The sequence below is a fragment of the Kogia breviceps genome, chromosome 3, assembly GCF_026419965.1.
Source record: "Kogia breviceps isolate mKogBre1 chromosome 3, mKogBre1 haplotype 1, whole genome shotgun sequence".
In the NCBI taxonomy this organism is placed as follows: Eukaryota; Metazoa; Chordata; class Mammalia; order Artiodactyla; family Physeteridae; genus Kogia; species Kogia breviceps.
In genome coordinates, this window is record NC_081312.1 from 86,626,561 (window position 1) to 86,644,879 (window position 18,319).

The 18,319-nt window shown below is 37.9% G+C and overlaps 1 protein-coding gene across 7 annotated transcripts in view; it reads right to left on the reverse strand.

Annotated features, from left to right (window-relative positions):
• Positions 1 to 18,319, reverse strand: part of TTBK2 (tau tubulin kinase 2) — a 166,633-nt gene that overhangs the window by 65,494 nt on the left and 82,820 nt on the right. For 5 of the 7 annotated variants that reach the window (XM_067029086.1, XM_059059477.2, XM_067029089.1 and 2 more), the window contains 3 exons: positions 17,967 to 18,040; positions 11,924 to 12,064; positions 10,102 to 10,206 (listed from right to left, as the gene is read on the reverse strand). In XM_067029086.1, the coding sequence (XP_066885187.1) occupies positions 10,102 to 10,206; positions 11,924 to 12,064; positions 17,967 to 18,040 (320 nt within the window). Of the gene's footprint in view, positions 1 to 4,003; positions 4,117 to 10,101; positions 10,207 to 11,923; positions 12,065 to 17,966; positions 18,041 to 18,319 lie in introns of those variants that run through there. The other 2 variants (XM_067029088.1, XM_067029091.1) reach the window with 2 other exon arrangements.

Genomic DNA, 18,319 nt, shown 5'->3' on the forward strand with positions numbered 1-18,319 from the left:
AGATTCTGGATATAAAGTCCTCTGTCAGATGTGTGTTCTGCAAATATTTTATTCCAGTCTGTGATTTGACTTTTCATTTGCTTAATAGTGTTTTTTCAAAATGCATAAGTGTTTACTTTTGATGAATTTTTAATTCTTTTATTTTTGTACCATATGAATGTATTTCCAAAACTTATGTTTAAAAACATCTTTAAAGAAAAAGAAAGTAAAAAGTGAGAGTGGTTACTTATGTTTAAAAACATCTTTAAAGAAAAAGAAAGTAAAAAGTGAGAGTGGTTAGTAACCTAAGAGCATGTTTTATTAAAATAAATACCTAGAAGCCAAAGCAATCTTGAGAAAAAAGAGCAAAGCTGAAGGTATCGCATTCCCTGACTTAAGACTATACTACAAAGCTACAGTAATCAAAACAGCATGGTACTGGCACAAAAAATAGACACATAGATCAATGGAAAAGTATAGAGAGCCCAGAAATAAACCCACACAATTACAGTCAATTAATCTATGACAAAGGAGGCAAGAATATAAATGGAGAAAAGACAGTCTCTTCAATAAGTGGTCTGGGCTTCCCTGGTGGCGCAGTGGTTGAGAATCCGCCTGCCGATGCAGGAGACACGGGTTCGTGCCCTGGTCCGGGAAGATCCCACATGCCGCGGAGCAACTAAGCCCGTGAGCCATGGCCGCTGAGCCTGCGCGTCCGGAGCCTGTGCTCCGCAACGGGAGAGGCCACAACAGTGAGAGGCCCGCATACCGCAAAAAAAAAAAAAAAAAAAAAAAAAGTGGTCTGGAAAACTGGACAGCTACATGTAAAAGAATGAAATTAGATCACTGTCTCACACCATATATAAAAATAAACTCAATATGGATTAAAGACTTAAATGTAAGACCAGAATTATAAAATCCTTAGAAGAAAACATAGGCAGACACTCTGACATATATTGTAGCAATTTTTAAGATCTGTCAGACAAAGGAAACAAAAGCAAAAGTAAACAAATTGGACCTAATTAAACTTAAAAGCTTTTGCACAGCAAAGAAAACCACTGAAAAAATGAAAAGACAACCTACTGAATGGAAGAAAATATTCACAGATGATATGACCAATAGGGGTTAATATCCAAAATATATAAATAGCTCATTCAACTCAATATCAAAAAAAAAAAAACCGATTAAAAAATAGGCAGGGCTTCCCTGGTGGCACAGTGATTGAGAGTCCACCTGCCGATACAGGGGACACGGGTTCATGCCCCGGTCTGGGAAGATCCCACATGCCGCAGGGCGGCTAGGCCCATGAGCCATGGCCACTGAGCCTGTGCATGCAGAGCCTGTGCTCTGCACCGGGAGAGGCCACAACAGTGAAAGGCCCAGTACTGTTAAGTGTTAGGGAAAAGAATTTGGTATGGCTGAAGCAAATGGTGAGAGAAAATAATGGAAAAGTAGGTTGGAATCAAATGAAGGATGGCCCTAAATGTCATATGTTGTTTGGCTTAGAAGGTAGAGGCAATTGGAATTCATAAAAAAATTTTAAGTAAGGAAGTAACATGATTGAGACAGTGCTTGGGATATCTACTCCGCTGCAAGTATAAAGGATAGATTGGAAGGAGAAGGTAGGGAGACCAATGAGGAAACTATTTTAATAATCCAAACAAGAAACCACAAGACTAGTACAAGGACAGAAGCAGCAAAGGCGGGGATGAATGTCAGAGACAGAATGAGCTCCTAGGAGAATAAATCCAGAAGAAGGGAAGGACTTGAGGTATAAGCCTAGACCTACTGTTACCAAAAGGAAAGGATCAGGAGGGGAAAAAAGCATTGAGAACTACATAATAAAACCCTTAATGGAAATAAGAAAATAGATGAAATTCTGGAATGGTAACATTTAAAATTTTTTCTTAAGTAGAACACTATAGCCCTAGGCACTGCAAGTTTCAGCTGAATGGTTAAGAAGGAAGCAGCAGGAGAAAACATGGCATTCTAAGAGCTTAGACACAAGGGCCAATGTAAGATGCCAACTCAAGGGCTAAAGAAACTGGGGCATCCTCTAAACCAGGAGGGAAAACATGAACATACATATTCAAATCACTAAGTAAATAGAAGTTCAACTCCAAAACCATATGGACCAAAGTACTGCAAATATATATACAGAGACACACACAACTCCTTTTTATTTCACATCCCTATTTGATACAACTAATACATCTTAAAGGTTATAAACAGTAGAGGCTCTCCCACATGGCACAACTACTGACGCCCGCACGCCTAGAGCCCGTGCTCCGCAACAAGAGAAGCCGCCGCAATGAGAAGCCTGCGCACCGCAACAAGAGTAGCCCCCGCTCACCGCAACTAGAGAAAGGTCACACGGAGCAACGAAGACCCAACACAGCCAAAAATAAGTTAATAAATTCATAAAAAACAAACAAAAAAACCCAGTAGAGGCTCTCAAAACCAACCACATAAACAACTTGCTAGTATCACTAGTGTAACAGATAGGATCCATCATTCCCTTTGTAATGTTTTCTGACTGACGATCCTATATCATAAGTTTGGAAAAATAAATACACATTCATGTTTTGAGGGAGTTTCTCTGTGGTGATGGAATAGTTTTATATCCTGATTGGGCTGTTGGTTATATGAATCTATATGTGTGATAAAATTTCATATACCACCCCTCCCCTGAAAGGAAAAGTGTATGTAAAAAACAGTGAAATCTGGGGCTTCCCTGGTGGTGCAGAGGTTGAGTGTCCACCTGCCGATGCAGGGGACACGGGTTCGTGTCCCGGTCCGGGAAGATCCCACATGCCGCGGGGCGGCTGGGCCAGTGAGCCATGGCCGCTGAGCCTGCGCGTCCGGAGCCTGTGCTCCGCAATGGGAGAGGCCACAACAGTGAGAGGCCCGCGAACCGCAAAAAAAAAAAAAAAAAAAAAAAAAGTGAAATCTGACTCAGGTCTGTACTTGAGTTAATAATAGTATACCAATAACAGTTTCTTAGTTTTGACAATGTATTATGATTATGTAAGATGTCATCATTGGGGGAAGCTAGGTGAAGGGTACATGATAACTGTACTATTTTACAACAGCTCCCTGAATCTGCTCCATACTCCAAAACAAGTACCCTCAGGTCTATAGAAGAAAGAAGAAAGCAAAGCAAGGTACGGGTTAATGCAAAATATAGAATGTAGGTTATGGCTGCAATGGCCACTATAATAGCAACTTAAAACTAAATGAAATTTACAATTCAGTTCCTCACTTGCTCTGGCCACAATTCAAGTGCTCAATAGCCACATGTGGCTAGTGGCTACCATATAAGACAGTACACAAACAGACACTTCCATCTTCACAGTAAGCTCCACTGAAGGAGCTCAAAGAAGGAAAAGGGATGTGATCAGGAAGTGACCGACCCACAGAGCACTTCTAAGGTGGTAATGAACTATTTCTTAACCTAGATGGAGGCCATGGATGTTTTGACATTCTTCCTTAAAATTTTTATATATGTTTTTTACACTCTTCTAGAATACACATAGCAAGGCAAAAATAAATATATATATATTGGTTTTTGCAGATAACATGATGGCTTACCTAGAGAATCCAAGCAACTCAATTCAAATTTCTTAAAAGCAATAAATAAACAAAATTGTGCTATATAAAAGAAATCTACCCAGGCAACTTTTGATTTTATATTAGTGGAACAATATATGAATATGATTTCAATCATAATTATTACCCAAAAAGTAAGAAAGTAATTTTACTTGAGATTTAAGAGTTTTAAAGAAAATTATGAAATCCTACTGGCATAAAAACTCTAAAAGGAACTAGCTATTAACACATAAATAAAGGGAAAGTTAACTCCTTACACAGCCTGGGCTACATTCGACCACAATGATATTCCCTCTTTCTTCCATAGTGCTAACCTGACCCCAACCCCCGTTAAACTCAATTCATAGACTAAACTGTACCTCTAAACAAGCAGCTAAAAGTATAAGGAGAAAAAAGATTGTACTGACAATCTTACCTTAAATTACCATCATACTCAAATGAGCTTTCAGCACAGCCCAGCAATCTATTATATTTTCCCAGTCAGTTTGCTCTCTCCCCTTCCATGATAACTATTTCACACGTGCTCTTCTCTCCTCAACCTCCAACACCATTTTGCACTCTCAGCAAAAGGCCTTGTCTCTTTCTTCACTGAGAAAATAAAAGCCATGAGAGAACTTCAACTTCCACCACCAAATCTAAATGCCTACCTGTATCTGTGTCCATTTATTCTACCCTTTCTCAGTTACAGTGGAAGAAGTGTTCTTGCTCTAATAATGGGCTATCCTCACCATTGTGCCAGGATTCCTTCTCCTAACAGCTTGCAAGAACTTGGCTCCTATGATTCTTCCTGCTCTGTCCTACATCATCAGTTTTTTTTGTTTTTTTTTTTTTTTTTTTTGCGGTACGCGGGCCTCTCACTGTTGTGGCCTCCCCCATTGCGTAGCACAGGCTCCGGACACGCAGGCTCAGCGGCCATGGCTCACGGGCCCAGCCGCTCCGCAGCATGTGGGATCTTCCCGGACCGGGGCACGAACCCGTATCCCCTGCATCGGCAGGCGGATTCTCAACCACTGCGCCACCAGGGAAGCCCCATCATCAGTTTTTTTCATGTCTCCTGGAGCACTACTAATATTAGAACATGAGCATGCTACAATAGCTGACATTAAAAAAAAATAAACTAGAGAAGGAGGGAAGGATTTTATTTCCCTTACAACTACTTCCGTGTTTTACTTATATTTCCTTTCTCCACATCCTCTCCCCAACACTTTCTTTAACCTACTCCAATTAAGTTTTCATTGCTCTACAGAATCACTTTTATAAAAGTCACCAGTCACTTCCATCTTGCCAAATCCAGATGATCAGTTCTCAGTTCCTACCTTCCTTGACCTATCAGTAGCATCAGTAGCACCTCACATATTTGAAGCACTTTCTTCACTTGGCTCTCAAGATACCACACTCTCTTGATTTTCCTCCTACCTCACTGGCCGATCCTCCTCCCCACTGTTCTTTGCTAATTCATAGCTCTTTTCTATCCATTATCGAGTTGCTAAAGTGTCTCAACGGCTCAGACTCAGACCTCTCTTCTTTTCTAGCTATACCTTTTCCCTAGCTGATCTAACCTAGTTCCATTTTTTAAAATTACCACTTTTTAATTTATTATTTTTTAATTTTTTAAAAATTTTATTTATTTATTTTTGGCTGTGTTGGGTCTTCGTTTCTGTGCGAGGGCTTTCTCCAGTTGCAGCGAGCGGGGGCCACTCTTCATCGCGGTGCGCGGGCCTCTCACTGTCGCGGCCTCTCTTGTTGCAGAGCACAGGCTCCAGACGCACAGGCTCAGTAATTGTGGCTCATGGCCTAGCTGCTCCGTGGCATGTGGGATCTTCCCAGACCAGGGCTCGAACCTGTGTCCTCTGCATTGGCAGGCAGATTCTCAACCGCTGCACCACCAGGGAAGCCCTACCACTTATTTTTAAACATTGGGAGCAAATGATTCTTAAACTTATATTATCTCCATCCCTGATATCTCCTTTGAGCTACAGATTACTATATCAAGTCAACTTCTTATTATTTCCACCTAGAATCTAAGAGGCATTTTAAACTTAACTTTTAGAAAATAGGACTTGCGGGGACTTCCCTGGTGGTGCAGTGGTTAAGAATCCACCTGCCATTGCAGGGGACACGAGTTTGATCCCTGGTCTGGAAGGATCCCACATGCTGCAGAGCAACTAAGGCCATGTGCCACAACTACTGAGCCCGCACTCGAGGGCCCGCGAGCCACAACTACTGAAGCCTACATGCCTAGAGCCTGTGCTCCGCAACAAGGGAAGCCACCGCAATGAGAAGCCTGTGTACTGCAATGAAGTGTGGCCCCCGCTTACCGCAATTAGAGAAAGCCCGTGTGCAGCAATGAAGACCCAATACAGCCAAAAATTTAAAATTTTTAAAAATTTAAAAAAAAAAACTAAGAAAGCTTTAAAAAAAAAAAAAGAAAAGAGAACTTCCATTTTTCCCTCATCAAATCCACACTTCAGCCTTCATCTCTATCATGGTTTCAGGACAAAAACTTAGAAGTAATTCTTGACTCTTCTTTTCCCTTCACATTTCAGTATCAAATCCAGAAGGAAGTCCTGTTAAATACATCTTTAAAATATATCCTAAATATAAGCATTTTCCACCATGTTCATTGTATCACCCTAATGCCCTAAGTCCCAGCCACCAGCAATGACCACTGGACCATGGCATTAGCCTTTTTTTTTTTTTTTTTTTTTTTTTTTTGATATGCGGGCCTCTCACTGTTGTAGCCTCTCCCGTTGCGAAGCACAGGCTCCGGACGCGCAGGCTCAGCGGCCATGGCTCACGGGCCCAGCCGCTCCGCGGCATCGCGGCATGTGGGATCTTCCCGGACCGGGGCACGAACCCGTGTCCCCTGCATCGGCAGGCGGATTCTCAACCACTGCGCCACCAGGGAAGCCCGGCATTAGCCTTTTAACTTGTCTTTCTGATTCTACTCTTGCTCTCAATAATCTCTTCTTCACATAGTGATTTAAAAAAAAAAAGTCCTAAGAATTGAAAAAAACTGCTATTCAGAATAGAAGTGGGATTACAGAAATATAATTCAAATCCAATACACTACATAGAAACTAAATTCTTTACCTGCCCGAATACCAATTAATACAAGAACATTGATAGAACTGAAGATAGTCTTCTCACAATTTCAAGGCACTTAAATTCTCATGTGGCTATGTTTTAAATATAACCTACTTCTGTATATAACTCTATAGTTAGCTTATTGACAGAGCATGTAACATATTATGCAACAACCCTGCTTCCTATCACACTTAGAATAAAATCCATCTCTTGGCAAAATCATTCACATTCTGGGGCCTACCAACCTCCTAAACCTTGTCTCTCTCCACTTACCCACCACACTATGCTAGGCCATGCTACAGCCACAGTGGCCTCCCCCCTTTTCCTTGAATATATCAAACTTACTCTGCCTCAGAGTCTCTGCACTTGCTGTTCCCTTTGCCTGGAGCACTCTCTTTCCAGAAAATCACACAGCCTGCTCTCATACTTCATTCAACTCTCAACTCAATACCTCCTTAGAGAAGTCTTTTCTTTTCTTTTTTTTTTTTTGCGGTACGCGGGCCTCTCACCGTTGAGGCCTCTCCCGTTGTGGAGCACAGGCTCCGGACGCGCAGGCTCAGCGGCCATGGCTCACGGGCCCAGCCACTCCGCGTCATGTGGGATCTTCCCGGACCAAGGCACAAACCCCTGTCCCCTGCATCGGCAGGCGGACTCTCAACCACTGTGCCACCAGGGAAGCCCCGAGAAGTCTTTTCTAACTAATACCTCTAAAATAGTCTCCTAGCCTCACTGCCCATCACTCTCTATGTCAATACCCTGCTTTCTGCTGGGGTTTTTTTGTAGAATTTATCACAATCTAAAATTATGTATTTATTTGTATATTATCTGTCTTCACCACTAAAATATAACCTCCATAAGAACCTCATTTTGGTCTGCTGTTTACCGCTGCTGCAGTCCCAGCACCTAGATCCATGCCTCACACTTAATCTGTGTTCATTTAATAAGTGTTTTATAAGTGAATAAATAATAACCTCATAATATTCTAAAAACTAAAAAAAAAAGATACTTGGAATAGAAATGAGACTCCAGAAATATATTCAAGTCTAATAAGCTGCATTAAACCCAAATTCATCACCTGCCTTGCTATCTATTAATGCAAGACTTTCACTGGAACCAAAAAGATTCTCTTATAATTTCTAGGTGCTTAAATTTTCATGTGCCTATATTTTAAATATAATTTACATTTATTGTATACACATCTATTATTATATAGTTAGCTCATTCAAAACCAGTGTTTCAATTTCTGTGCAACTAATCTGCTAGAAATGAAAATCATACTCAGTACCAATGTGAAACAAAAAGTATAAAAGTAGACATTATAACACAACATTGTATCAAGTATACTTTAATTAAAAAATAAATTTAAAAAAAAGACATTAAAGAACTGTAGGGGGAGATCAACTGTCAGTATGACAATATGAGGAGCTCTAACGACCTGCTCCCCAGTAAAACTGTTAAAAATAATTTTTAAAAAATAACCATAGCCTCTGGAAATGGTCCTTTGAGCAAACAACAAATGATGAAACAGCTATTTCATATTCATGAAAAGTCAGTAAGAAAAACTAGAGGCTATGGTATTTGAACCAAAACCTTTCCCCCTCCTTCCTCTCTTCCAGATCAGCAGGGGTGGCTCCACTACAGGAGGCTGCAGCAGAGAACACAGGGCTCCCTCCTTCCCCAGTTCCGAGCCAGAGGTCTTTCTTTGTGTAGGAGCAGGACTTCAGCATTTCTCATCTTCTCCCAGCTGCCTGTTGCTGAGGAGGCTGTCATGGGCAAGCGTGGTACAGAGGTAGAAGCCCCTTTCTTGCACCCAGCTTCCACTCATGGAATGAAGGCTCTACCTTGGGTATGGTGTGCTGAAAATACTGGGGCCCCAAAAGCCCTTCTCCTGGCTCATGAAACAGTGGTTCCATGCCAGGAGAGTCAAGCCAAGAGACCTTAGGCTACTGTCCCGATCTCAACCAGAGGGCCCTGCTCCTAAGAGAGGATGTCACTCAGAGAGAAGTCTGCCATAGTCCTCACCCCCAACTCCAGAGCCCTCAGTCAGAGATTTTGTTTGCAGACAGAAGAACACTGTAAAAAAGATTATCTCCCAATCTCTTCCCAAAGGAACTTATTTCATTTGCAACAATGAAGTTAATTAAACTTAAGACCCTCTCATAAATAGTGGAGGTTACAGTAAAGAGAATTGGGAGGATTTGTGGATCTGAGGATACAGCCTAGACCACAGGCTGGCCAGGTGAGAACCAGCAGAACAAGACAGGTGGGGGAGCCCTTCTGGGGTCAGAACAAACATCAAACTATAACCACAGAAGGGAATTCCCTGCCAGTCCAGTGGTTAGGACTCTGTGGTCTCACTGCTGAGGGCCCAGGTTCAATCCCTGGTCAGGGAACTAACCCTGCAAGCCTGCAGCAGTGGCCAAAAAAACCCCAAAACTATTCCATTTTAGGAGCCACAATTTGATTGGATTAGTCTGCAAGGAATGTACATCTTGGGGCACTGTTTTAAGCAACAGAGCAATCAGCCAGCAATCAGCAGGTTTAATAACTGGATGTGGTCAGAAAAAGTGTTGGAGGAGAGCCCTACAAGTACCACTGTCATTCCAGGGTGACGATGGGCAGACCCAAAGCTGCACCTCCCTGAGGGGCAACAAGAGAGACTTAACACTATGTGCTGGGATAGGGGGCAAGGATAAAATAATGTAGTCAGTCACTAAACATATAAATAAGCAAATAACACTAACAAGCCCTGGAAGGGAGGACCAGTACCCAGAATTGCTATAATGTACTATCTAAAATGTCCAGTTTCCAACAACAAAAAAATATAAGACATGCAAAGAAACAGGAAAGTGTAAACCATACATGTAAAAAAAAAAGTAGACTACAGAAACTGACTATAAGAATGACTACATTCTTCTCCTGTTGGATATAACAGGAGAAGATTTCAAAGTAGGCATTATAAATATGTTCAAAGAAATAAATGAAAGCTTTCCTTACTTAAAAAAGTAAGGAAAGTATAATTACAATGCCATATCAAATAGAGAATATCACTAAAGAGAAATGTTTAAAAAGAACCAAATGGAAATTCTGGGTATGAAAAATACAGTAACTGAAATAGAAGTACAGGATGTAGAAGTACAGGATGTACAAAGAGACTCAGACTGCAAAAAAGACCCTTGATGCTAAAGTAGTAATGTGTGTTCTTATAAGACCACTCTAAATCTGTGTCTAATGTACATGTTTTTAAAAGCCGCAACTCTCAATAATAAAATTAATTAACACCATCTATAAAGTAATCATAAAATCTATATGATACTTCTTGGATGACATCCATTCTGATACATAATTATCATTTCTTTAAAAAGCGTGATACTATAAATAATAAGTTAATTCTCAAATATTTAATAATAATATGAAAAATCTTACTGGTCTGACGTCACCACAGGAATTGGTAAACTGTCGAGCCAAACCAAAATCAAGCATGTAACATTTCCTACATGTACTAGGAAAGCGACCCATGGCAAAGTTTGACTAGAAAAATAAAGAAGGAAAATATACATATTATTATTATACTTAGTCCTTATACCTTATCCTTCCTCTATTTTAATTCTTCTATTTAAACTCTATATAATACACATGTCCCAAATATACTATTCTAGTCAATGATGTTTACTGGATATTAATACATAATTTTGCTGTGGGTTCTATTAATGCCTAGGATCAGGTGAACTTTGAGCAACAAAAAATTTATGTGACTATAAATTTACATAAAACACAACACTGACTTAACTGGAATCAGTACTCTAAGTTCCTTGAAATTCTAGTCTAAGTCACAAATGATTTAGTCACTACTTACTTTTTAAAATGGGAGGAACTAGGCGTAAGCAAAATAGAATACATAGTTCAGAAATTGAAATGAATTTCCTATAAGCATCATGAACCTGAATTTCACTACATGTAAAAATTAAAATACAATTCAAGGACACATTTCAAAACAGACTTAAGGAAAATACACTCTGCATTCTTCCCTTAATAAAAATAAATGTAACATTAAATGACCACAAACTTGCAAAGATAGGTATATAAGGGAATTTATTTTTTTAAAAAAAGTCAAATTGTTATAGAATTGTTAGCTTTTATTTTAAAATACTGTTTTATTTTAAAATACTGTTCTACTTAGGGAGCTTTCTAATCAAAATGGAAACTCTTCAATCACCATGGTTCTCAAATAATGACGTTTAACTTGATATAAAAATAAAAGCAGGAGAAATCTACGTTACATTAAGTCTGACTCAACTATGTTAATTTTTAGTTGGCCTTTTCATGTAAACTGTTTAATTTTAGAAATCATGTAGCAACATATGGAAATAATTTTCAACTGCAACAACATATGATAAATTTATAGTAAGTACAACATATCAGAAATGGGTCATTTCCCCTTGTAATACAAAAACCAAGAAAGAGGGCTTCCCTGGTGGCACAGTGGTTGAGAATCCGCCTGCCAATGCAGGGGACACGGGTTCGTGCCCCGGTCTGGGAAAATCCCACATGCTGCAGAGCGGCTGGGCCTGTGAGCCATGGCCACTAAGCCTGTGTGTCCGGAGCCTGTGCTCCGCAACGGAAGAGGCCACAACAGTGAGAGGCCTGTGTACCACACACACAAAAAAAAAACCAAGAAAGAGAAAATAAAGACATATTTCACAGTTACAGAAATGACAATTTCTAAGAAAAAACAGAATAGAAAAAAAATACTATATATTGGCACTGTAGCAATCAGGAGAAAAAGCAAGCTCTTTCATAATTGATGGTTTCTTATAAGTATAATTTGTCACTTGAGAAATAGTTCAAAGAACACAATGCTAACATCTAAAAGCAACATATGTATATATTTTTAACCAATATCAGGAAAAAGAAATCCAAAGAATAACTATTAATTTAGGTGTAAGGCTAAGTAATTGACAATGTTAACACATATAATAATAGTGAAGCATTAATAATTTTAATTTGGCTGCTGAGCAACATTTTCATTGTATGAGAAAAGCTCTTTATTATGTTATAGTTTGTAATTATCTTTTTAAAATTAAAAGGCAAGTTACATGTACTTTAAGTTTACATCTTTGCCACAGAAATTAAAATACTACCTTGTATTTAATATAGAAAGCTACATTTGTAATTTACTGTGTCCCATCATTAAGATTAAGAGTACCAAGCAAACTCATTCTGTGATCTGGAGGAAAAGGCCCCCTACCGGTTTGATGTCTCGGTGCAAGAATCCCACAGAATGGATGCTCTCAATAGACTCCAGAATCTGTCTACCCAAACGAAGAGTAGTGCTAATGGTGAATGTGCCCCGGGACTGGCTACGGCGTAGATCCGCCAGATTCCGACCCTGTGGAAACCAAATAAACACTTTCAAGTACTGTACTAAATGTATAAGAGAAGAGTAGAGAATTGCTCATTTACCATTAAAAAATGTTTTGACTGAAATAGCAAGAATTTTACCCGAATCATGAGCCTCTCACTCAAGAGATTCTCTTAAGATAATGCATGAACATTTCGGAGAAATTTAAGAATAACCAAAGTGTTTTTTTTAACATATTATGTTTTTTTAACTTTTTTTTTCCTGAACGAAGCAGTCTTTAAATTCTATAGAACTTCACAATTTTCTAAAGTTTCACACACATGATTTCATATAATGCCATAATAACCCTTTAAAAAAATCTCCTATCCCTATACTGCCCCTACCCCCTCTCCACTCTCCCCACTGGTAACCACTAGTTTTTTCTCTATATCTGTGAGTCTGCTTCTTTTTTGTTTTATTCATTAGTTTATTGTATTTTTTAGATTCCACATATAAGTGATATCATACAATATTTGTCTTTGTCTATTCTACGTCTATGTTTCTGAGTTGTCATGTTTCCCCTTGTCACTGATGTTATAACAAAATATAGTCTTTATTACTTAAAAAAGATACATACACAGGGCAGTAATTCCTCATTATTGCCTAACATATTCCTATACAAACTACTTAACTTTTCTGTGTCACAGTTTCCTTATAAAAAGGGGCCATAATACCTACCTTACACTGTTTTGTAAGGATTAAACAAGATCCATGTAGTGTTTAGAATACTGTCTGGCACACACTAGGTACTCAATAAATGCTAATTACTGTTATTATAAATAAAAATGATATGAAACAAACACTCGATTACTTATAGCAGTAGATAAAAGCAATGGATTTATCTAGCCTGTGCCAGATGTATTACATTCATGACTGTATTTAGTCCTTAGCACCCTAAATAGAAGTTGTTATTCCTGTTTTACAGATGAGGAAACTGAGGCTCAGAGACTTTAAATAATGCTGACCTGTTAAAGTAAAACTGTTCTTCAAATCTAAGTCTGTTTGACTAGAAAGTGTTCTTTTTCCACTGCATAGTGCTGCTCTATCCAGAAGATTCCTTATTGCATAGGTAACAAACAAGCAATCTGATGAAAAGAGCAGGCTAGGATGCTGCAGTTCCACCTCCCAAAGAAGGGAAACTGGCTCCTATATCACAAGGGGATTTAAACATCCTAATCTCTCTATACCCCAAATTTTATAGCGTATGTTTGGGATTAATACCACTAATACCACTACCTCAACTAAAGACAGTTAATTCACTTCTGAAAAAGTAATAAATTCTTAAGTGACTTAAATACCATTTAAAATAAGATATTAAATAGTAATCAAGTAATACAAGAATTGAAAAATTACAGAAAAGTCAGGAGCCTTTAATACTTCACATCCTCTTTAAAAATACGGTTTTCCCACAGTATTAATTGGTGGTTAACTTTTTAAATTATTTTTTAATATTAGTGGAATTTATTTTATTGTTCTCTACATCCTCAGCAAATGTAAAATGACTGATAATCTAGGGCAATGAGTTTTATAATCCCATGAGAGTACCTAATAACTTTTATTAGCATTTCAATAATTTTTTTCTTCAAAAATCAGTATTTTGACTGCCAAATATATACCTAAGGTAATACTGGAACTTTATTTGTAAACAAATTCTGCCATCATAAAAGTTTTTGAAAGGAAATCAACTAAAGTATATTTATGATATTAGTAATGCTTTTTAAATTTTAAATCTTTTAAAACATAAATCTAAGGTATCAATTAACAAAATCTGAGAAGATAAAAACAAAGCTGGCAAGGGTATGGGGAAAAGAATTATTAACATGGTACATACATGCAGGTTGATCCACCAAATTATACTTCTGGGTATATATTACAGGTGATTATTATTTGTTATAGATAAAAACTGAAAACAATCTATATATCTATCAATAAATGAAATGGTTAAATAAATTATGGTTGAGTCATCTTACTGACTGTTATGCAGCCACTAAAAAAAGAATGAACTCTCATATACCTATCCATCACCCAGAATTAACAATGATCAATTAATGGCCAATCTTGTTTCATCTGTTATCCACTCCTCCCCTCCCCATATGCAACACACATCTCCCTTCCTACACACATATACTGGATTATTCTCATGTAAATTCTAACCATATCATTTCATCTACATATATTAGGCAAAGAGATGAAAATATACAATCAAAGAAGTTACATGCCAGCAATTCTATCGCCACAAATTTGAACTGGAAATATCAGTATGAGCTATGATATATTTTTTCTTTAAAAAAAAAATTCTGAACCTATCCACTTGAAAAGAATTTAAAACAATGACCAAACCAATTGCAGCAGGCACCCATAGCATCTAGACTGTCATCTCTAAATACCATTTCTCATTAAGAGGAATCAGAAAGTAAGGATGCTATCAAAGTTCCCTATTGAGGAACCAACTCAATATTCTGAAAACTTTTAAATAAAAGAATCAAACATTAGTCCTTCCCTTCTGTGTGAAATGTACCTTAGGATAACCTAATAGTTGGTGGAGTGCTTTTTAAAGAATTCCAGCTAATAAAGAAGAAATTATAAAATTACAACAGTATATTTGCAACCCCACTGAAGTAATGAATCTAGGCAGTGGTTACTAATGGGTTGATAAAACTTAAGAGAAAAATCACTGGGAACTTTAAAATGGATGGAGAGGCTGATGGCCCCAAAACCTCACTGATCAATCTTAACATAACTAAAAGAGAGACAACCAGACACTGCCTACTGATGTGATATAAATAGGAAGCACACAACCCACCTCTGAAGTATTCTAGCCAAATAAAACAAAACTGGAATCTGATCTAATCACAAGTTTATAGAAAATACAGGGGACAGAAGAACATGTTAAATATCACCACATGGAGACAATCAGCAAAATCCAGAATATGGAAACTTCTGCGTGACAAATGACTCTGTTTTTATCAATGAAAATACAAACAACAAAAAGAAAACCGTAAGAAAAAAACATGAGAGGGGACCTAAAGATTAAAAGAGGCTTAAGAGATATGTATGCACAAAATACAATGTGTGAAACTTGTCTGGAATCAGATTCCAGTAAAAGAAATATAAAAGACATAAGGGAGAGAAACAATCAAGAAAATCCAAAGACTGACTTGATAACTGATGTTATTAAGATATTATTATTGTACATTATGGTTAACAGTGGGAAAAAAAGAATCCTTGGCTCTTAGAAATATATATTGATATACTTACAGATAAAATATGCCTTGGAGTTTCTTTGAAATCATCTGGGGAAGGAGAGGAAAGGGAGACTACACCTCAGAGAAGATTGGCCATATATTGATGATTACTGAAGCTGGGTGGTGAGTACATGGATATTCATTATACTATTTGCTCTACTTTTGTTTATGTTTAATTTTTTCCACAATAATAAAAAGTTTAAAAATATATAGCAGTCCTGATGTTAGGCAATCTAGATCTATATCTGTACTGGTTACAGGATTCAAAACATTTTTTGCCCCTTACTAGGTGATATGCTTATCACAAAATATCACCCTTTGGTTATACTAAGGATGATCATGTAAAGCCTCAATAGTGACAGGATATCAAATGAGACCTGGCCAAGGTCTTGCTAGTAGAAATGAGAAAAGAAACATGTGTGACTGCTTGAACCCTATTAGATTTCAGACCCATTTTAATGGTAAATAGCTAGAATTTCTACAAGAGAAATAGGATTATTCCTTAAAATTTTTAACGGCAGATATTATATAATTGAGTTGCCAGGAGGAAAAGACTGAAGTTAACTTCAGAACAATGAGGGTTTTTAGAAAAAATTAGAAATGTCAGTGAGAAGCTGGGTCTGAGCATATAAATTTTATTAAAATATATGTTGGAAATCCCAGCAGTCATTTTCAATATGTCAAATAAGAGAAAGAACCCTCGAACAGTTATACCAGCTTTAGTCTTGCCTCAAATCAAGTCAACCATAACTGTAGGGATGGGAGATTAACGGTGGGTTAATTTTCTCATGACAGGAAAAAATACAGCATGCAAGTCAAATCGAAAGGTTCTTGGATGGGTCCATAGGCACTTGCCAAAGGTCACAAGAGCCATCGTTATCTGATATACACCAGTCTCCTTAGTTCTCCCAGACTAGGAGCCTTCCCATTTCCAGAAAGTGAGATTAACGTAAGTGCAAATAAAATAAAACTGAGTATATGCTAGGACTGAGAGAGAGACTGCAGACTAAAAAAGACTGTCCATGTTCTCTAGTCAGTAGTAGCCTAAAGACAAAAATAGTTTTATTGTGCCAAGAATATTGGCCTTAGGCTTCCATCAAGTCCTAACACCCAATAAGTTCATCAGTTTCAGGCAAACCACAAACCTCCTTGAGCTTAAGTCTCTTCATTTGCAAAATGGGGATAAAACCTGTCCTATCCTCTTTAGGGGATATGATAAGGATCAAATAAGATGCATGATAAATCCAGAAGAAAATTATAAAATACCATACAAAAAGTTATATTATTATTGGTCAAAGTGAAAGACAGAATGGTCTATACTAATGACCTAAAAAGATACAGGGATAGCTACTTCACAAAACAAAACTATGCTGGCTCAATAGTAGTGAATCATCACATGATTCAAAGACTTTAAGGCTATAGTCTGCAGGGAGACTAATATCTATAGATCTAAATCAAATGCTGAAGGATAGCTGAGGGAAACAAAAATAGAAGAGGAAGAATTTAGGCCAGGATCTATGTCTCTGAAATCACTACTATGTAGCTAAGTTGAAAAAATAAAATAAAAGAACCAAATGCCTAAAACAAACTTTGCTAAAGATGATGGGAAACCCTGAGAACCCTAAACTAGGCAGCAAAGTGAACCATGGCCTTTATTTTATTTTATTTTTTTATTATTTATTTGGGCTGTGTTGGGTCTTTGTGGCTGCAAGTGGGCTTTCTCAAGTTGGAGTGAGCGCAGGCTATTCTTCATTGCGGTGCGTGGGCTTTCTCATTGTGGTGGCTTCTCTTGTTGCGGAGCATGGGCTCTATGGTGCACAGGCTTCAGTAGTTGCAGCACGCAGGCTCAATAGTTGTGGCACAAGGGCTTAGTTGCTCTGTAGCATGTGGGATCTTCCTGGACCAGGGATTGAACCCGTGTCCCCTGCATTGGCAGACTGATTCTTAACCACTGCACTACCAGGGAAGTCCCTGAACTATGGCTTTTACACACTGATGGTGACTACAGGTTCAGAGCTCTGTGTGTTTGTGTGTGTTCATTCAGGGGCAGAGGCAGTGTCAGAGAGAATGGGATTTCCCTCTTCTCCTTGATGTAGTCATTACTTCAATCCTCCCTTTCTGAATTTCTTGCATCTGCTACCCAACCCAACTCCATTTTCCATCTAAAGGATAGGGGAACAGAGCTATGTTAATGATAAAGAGAAAGAGGAATGGCATTTCTCCCCTATCTCATCTTATTCTTAAATTTTCAAACAGTCAAGGTTGATACTTGTGAAAATGGAAAACTAGAGCCCTTAAGGTAGTGAAAGGTGGAGAAGGAAGGGATAGGGACAAGACAAAACTCATATCATATCCAGCAATCCATGTGGGGATCAAAAACTTTGCAATGATGACAATCAATGAAGATATGCATAAACTAAGTAGTTGACAGAGACAACCCTTCCATCTTTGGAAAAATCTGTTATCAGGTCTAAAGTTTTAAAGGTTTAAAGGTTTAAAGGTTTAAAGGTTTAAAGTTCCATCTGCATAGTATAAAACATTCTGAGATGATACCAAGAATGCTGTTAATTTTATTCATATCTACTATAATTAGGTATTTTGATCAAAACTGGACAATTTTAAGATACATTTTCAAAGTAACCTACCTGCAACTGCATGACCACGTAGTTGAATCGATCATTCCTCCCACAGCCAATAAATCTACAAACATGGTCTTTCCCTGGATAAAAGAAAGAAAGAAAGAAAGAAGACAGTAGAAAAGGTTATACTACAGTTTCTCTTCTTAAAAATTAATAACTTGTTTTTCTGTATAGTATTTTATGATTGAATGTAAAGGACCTATCTTAAGAACATTAAGGACAGGAGATTAGTATTATTCAAATTTTCTACCGATCTCCCTCCATATCTTACACTGCTCTTTGTGTAGTCAAATAAATGTTTACTAAATGAATAAATAAATAAATAAATGAGGGAACAAATGAATGATATTTAGGAAGGA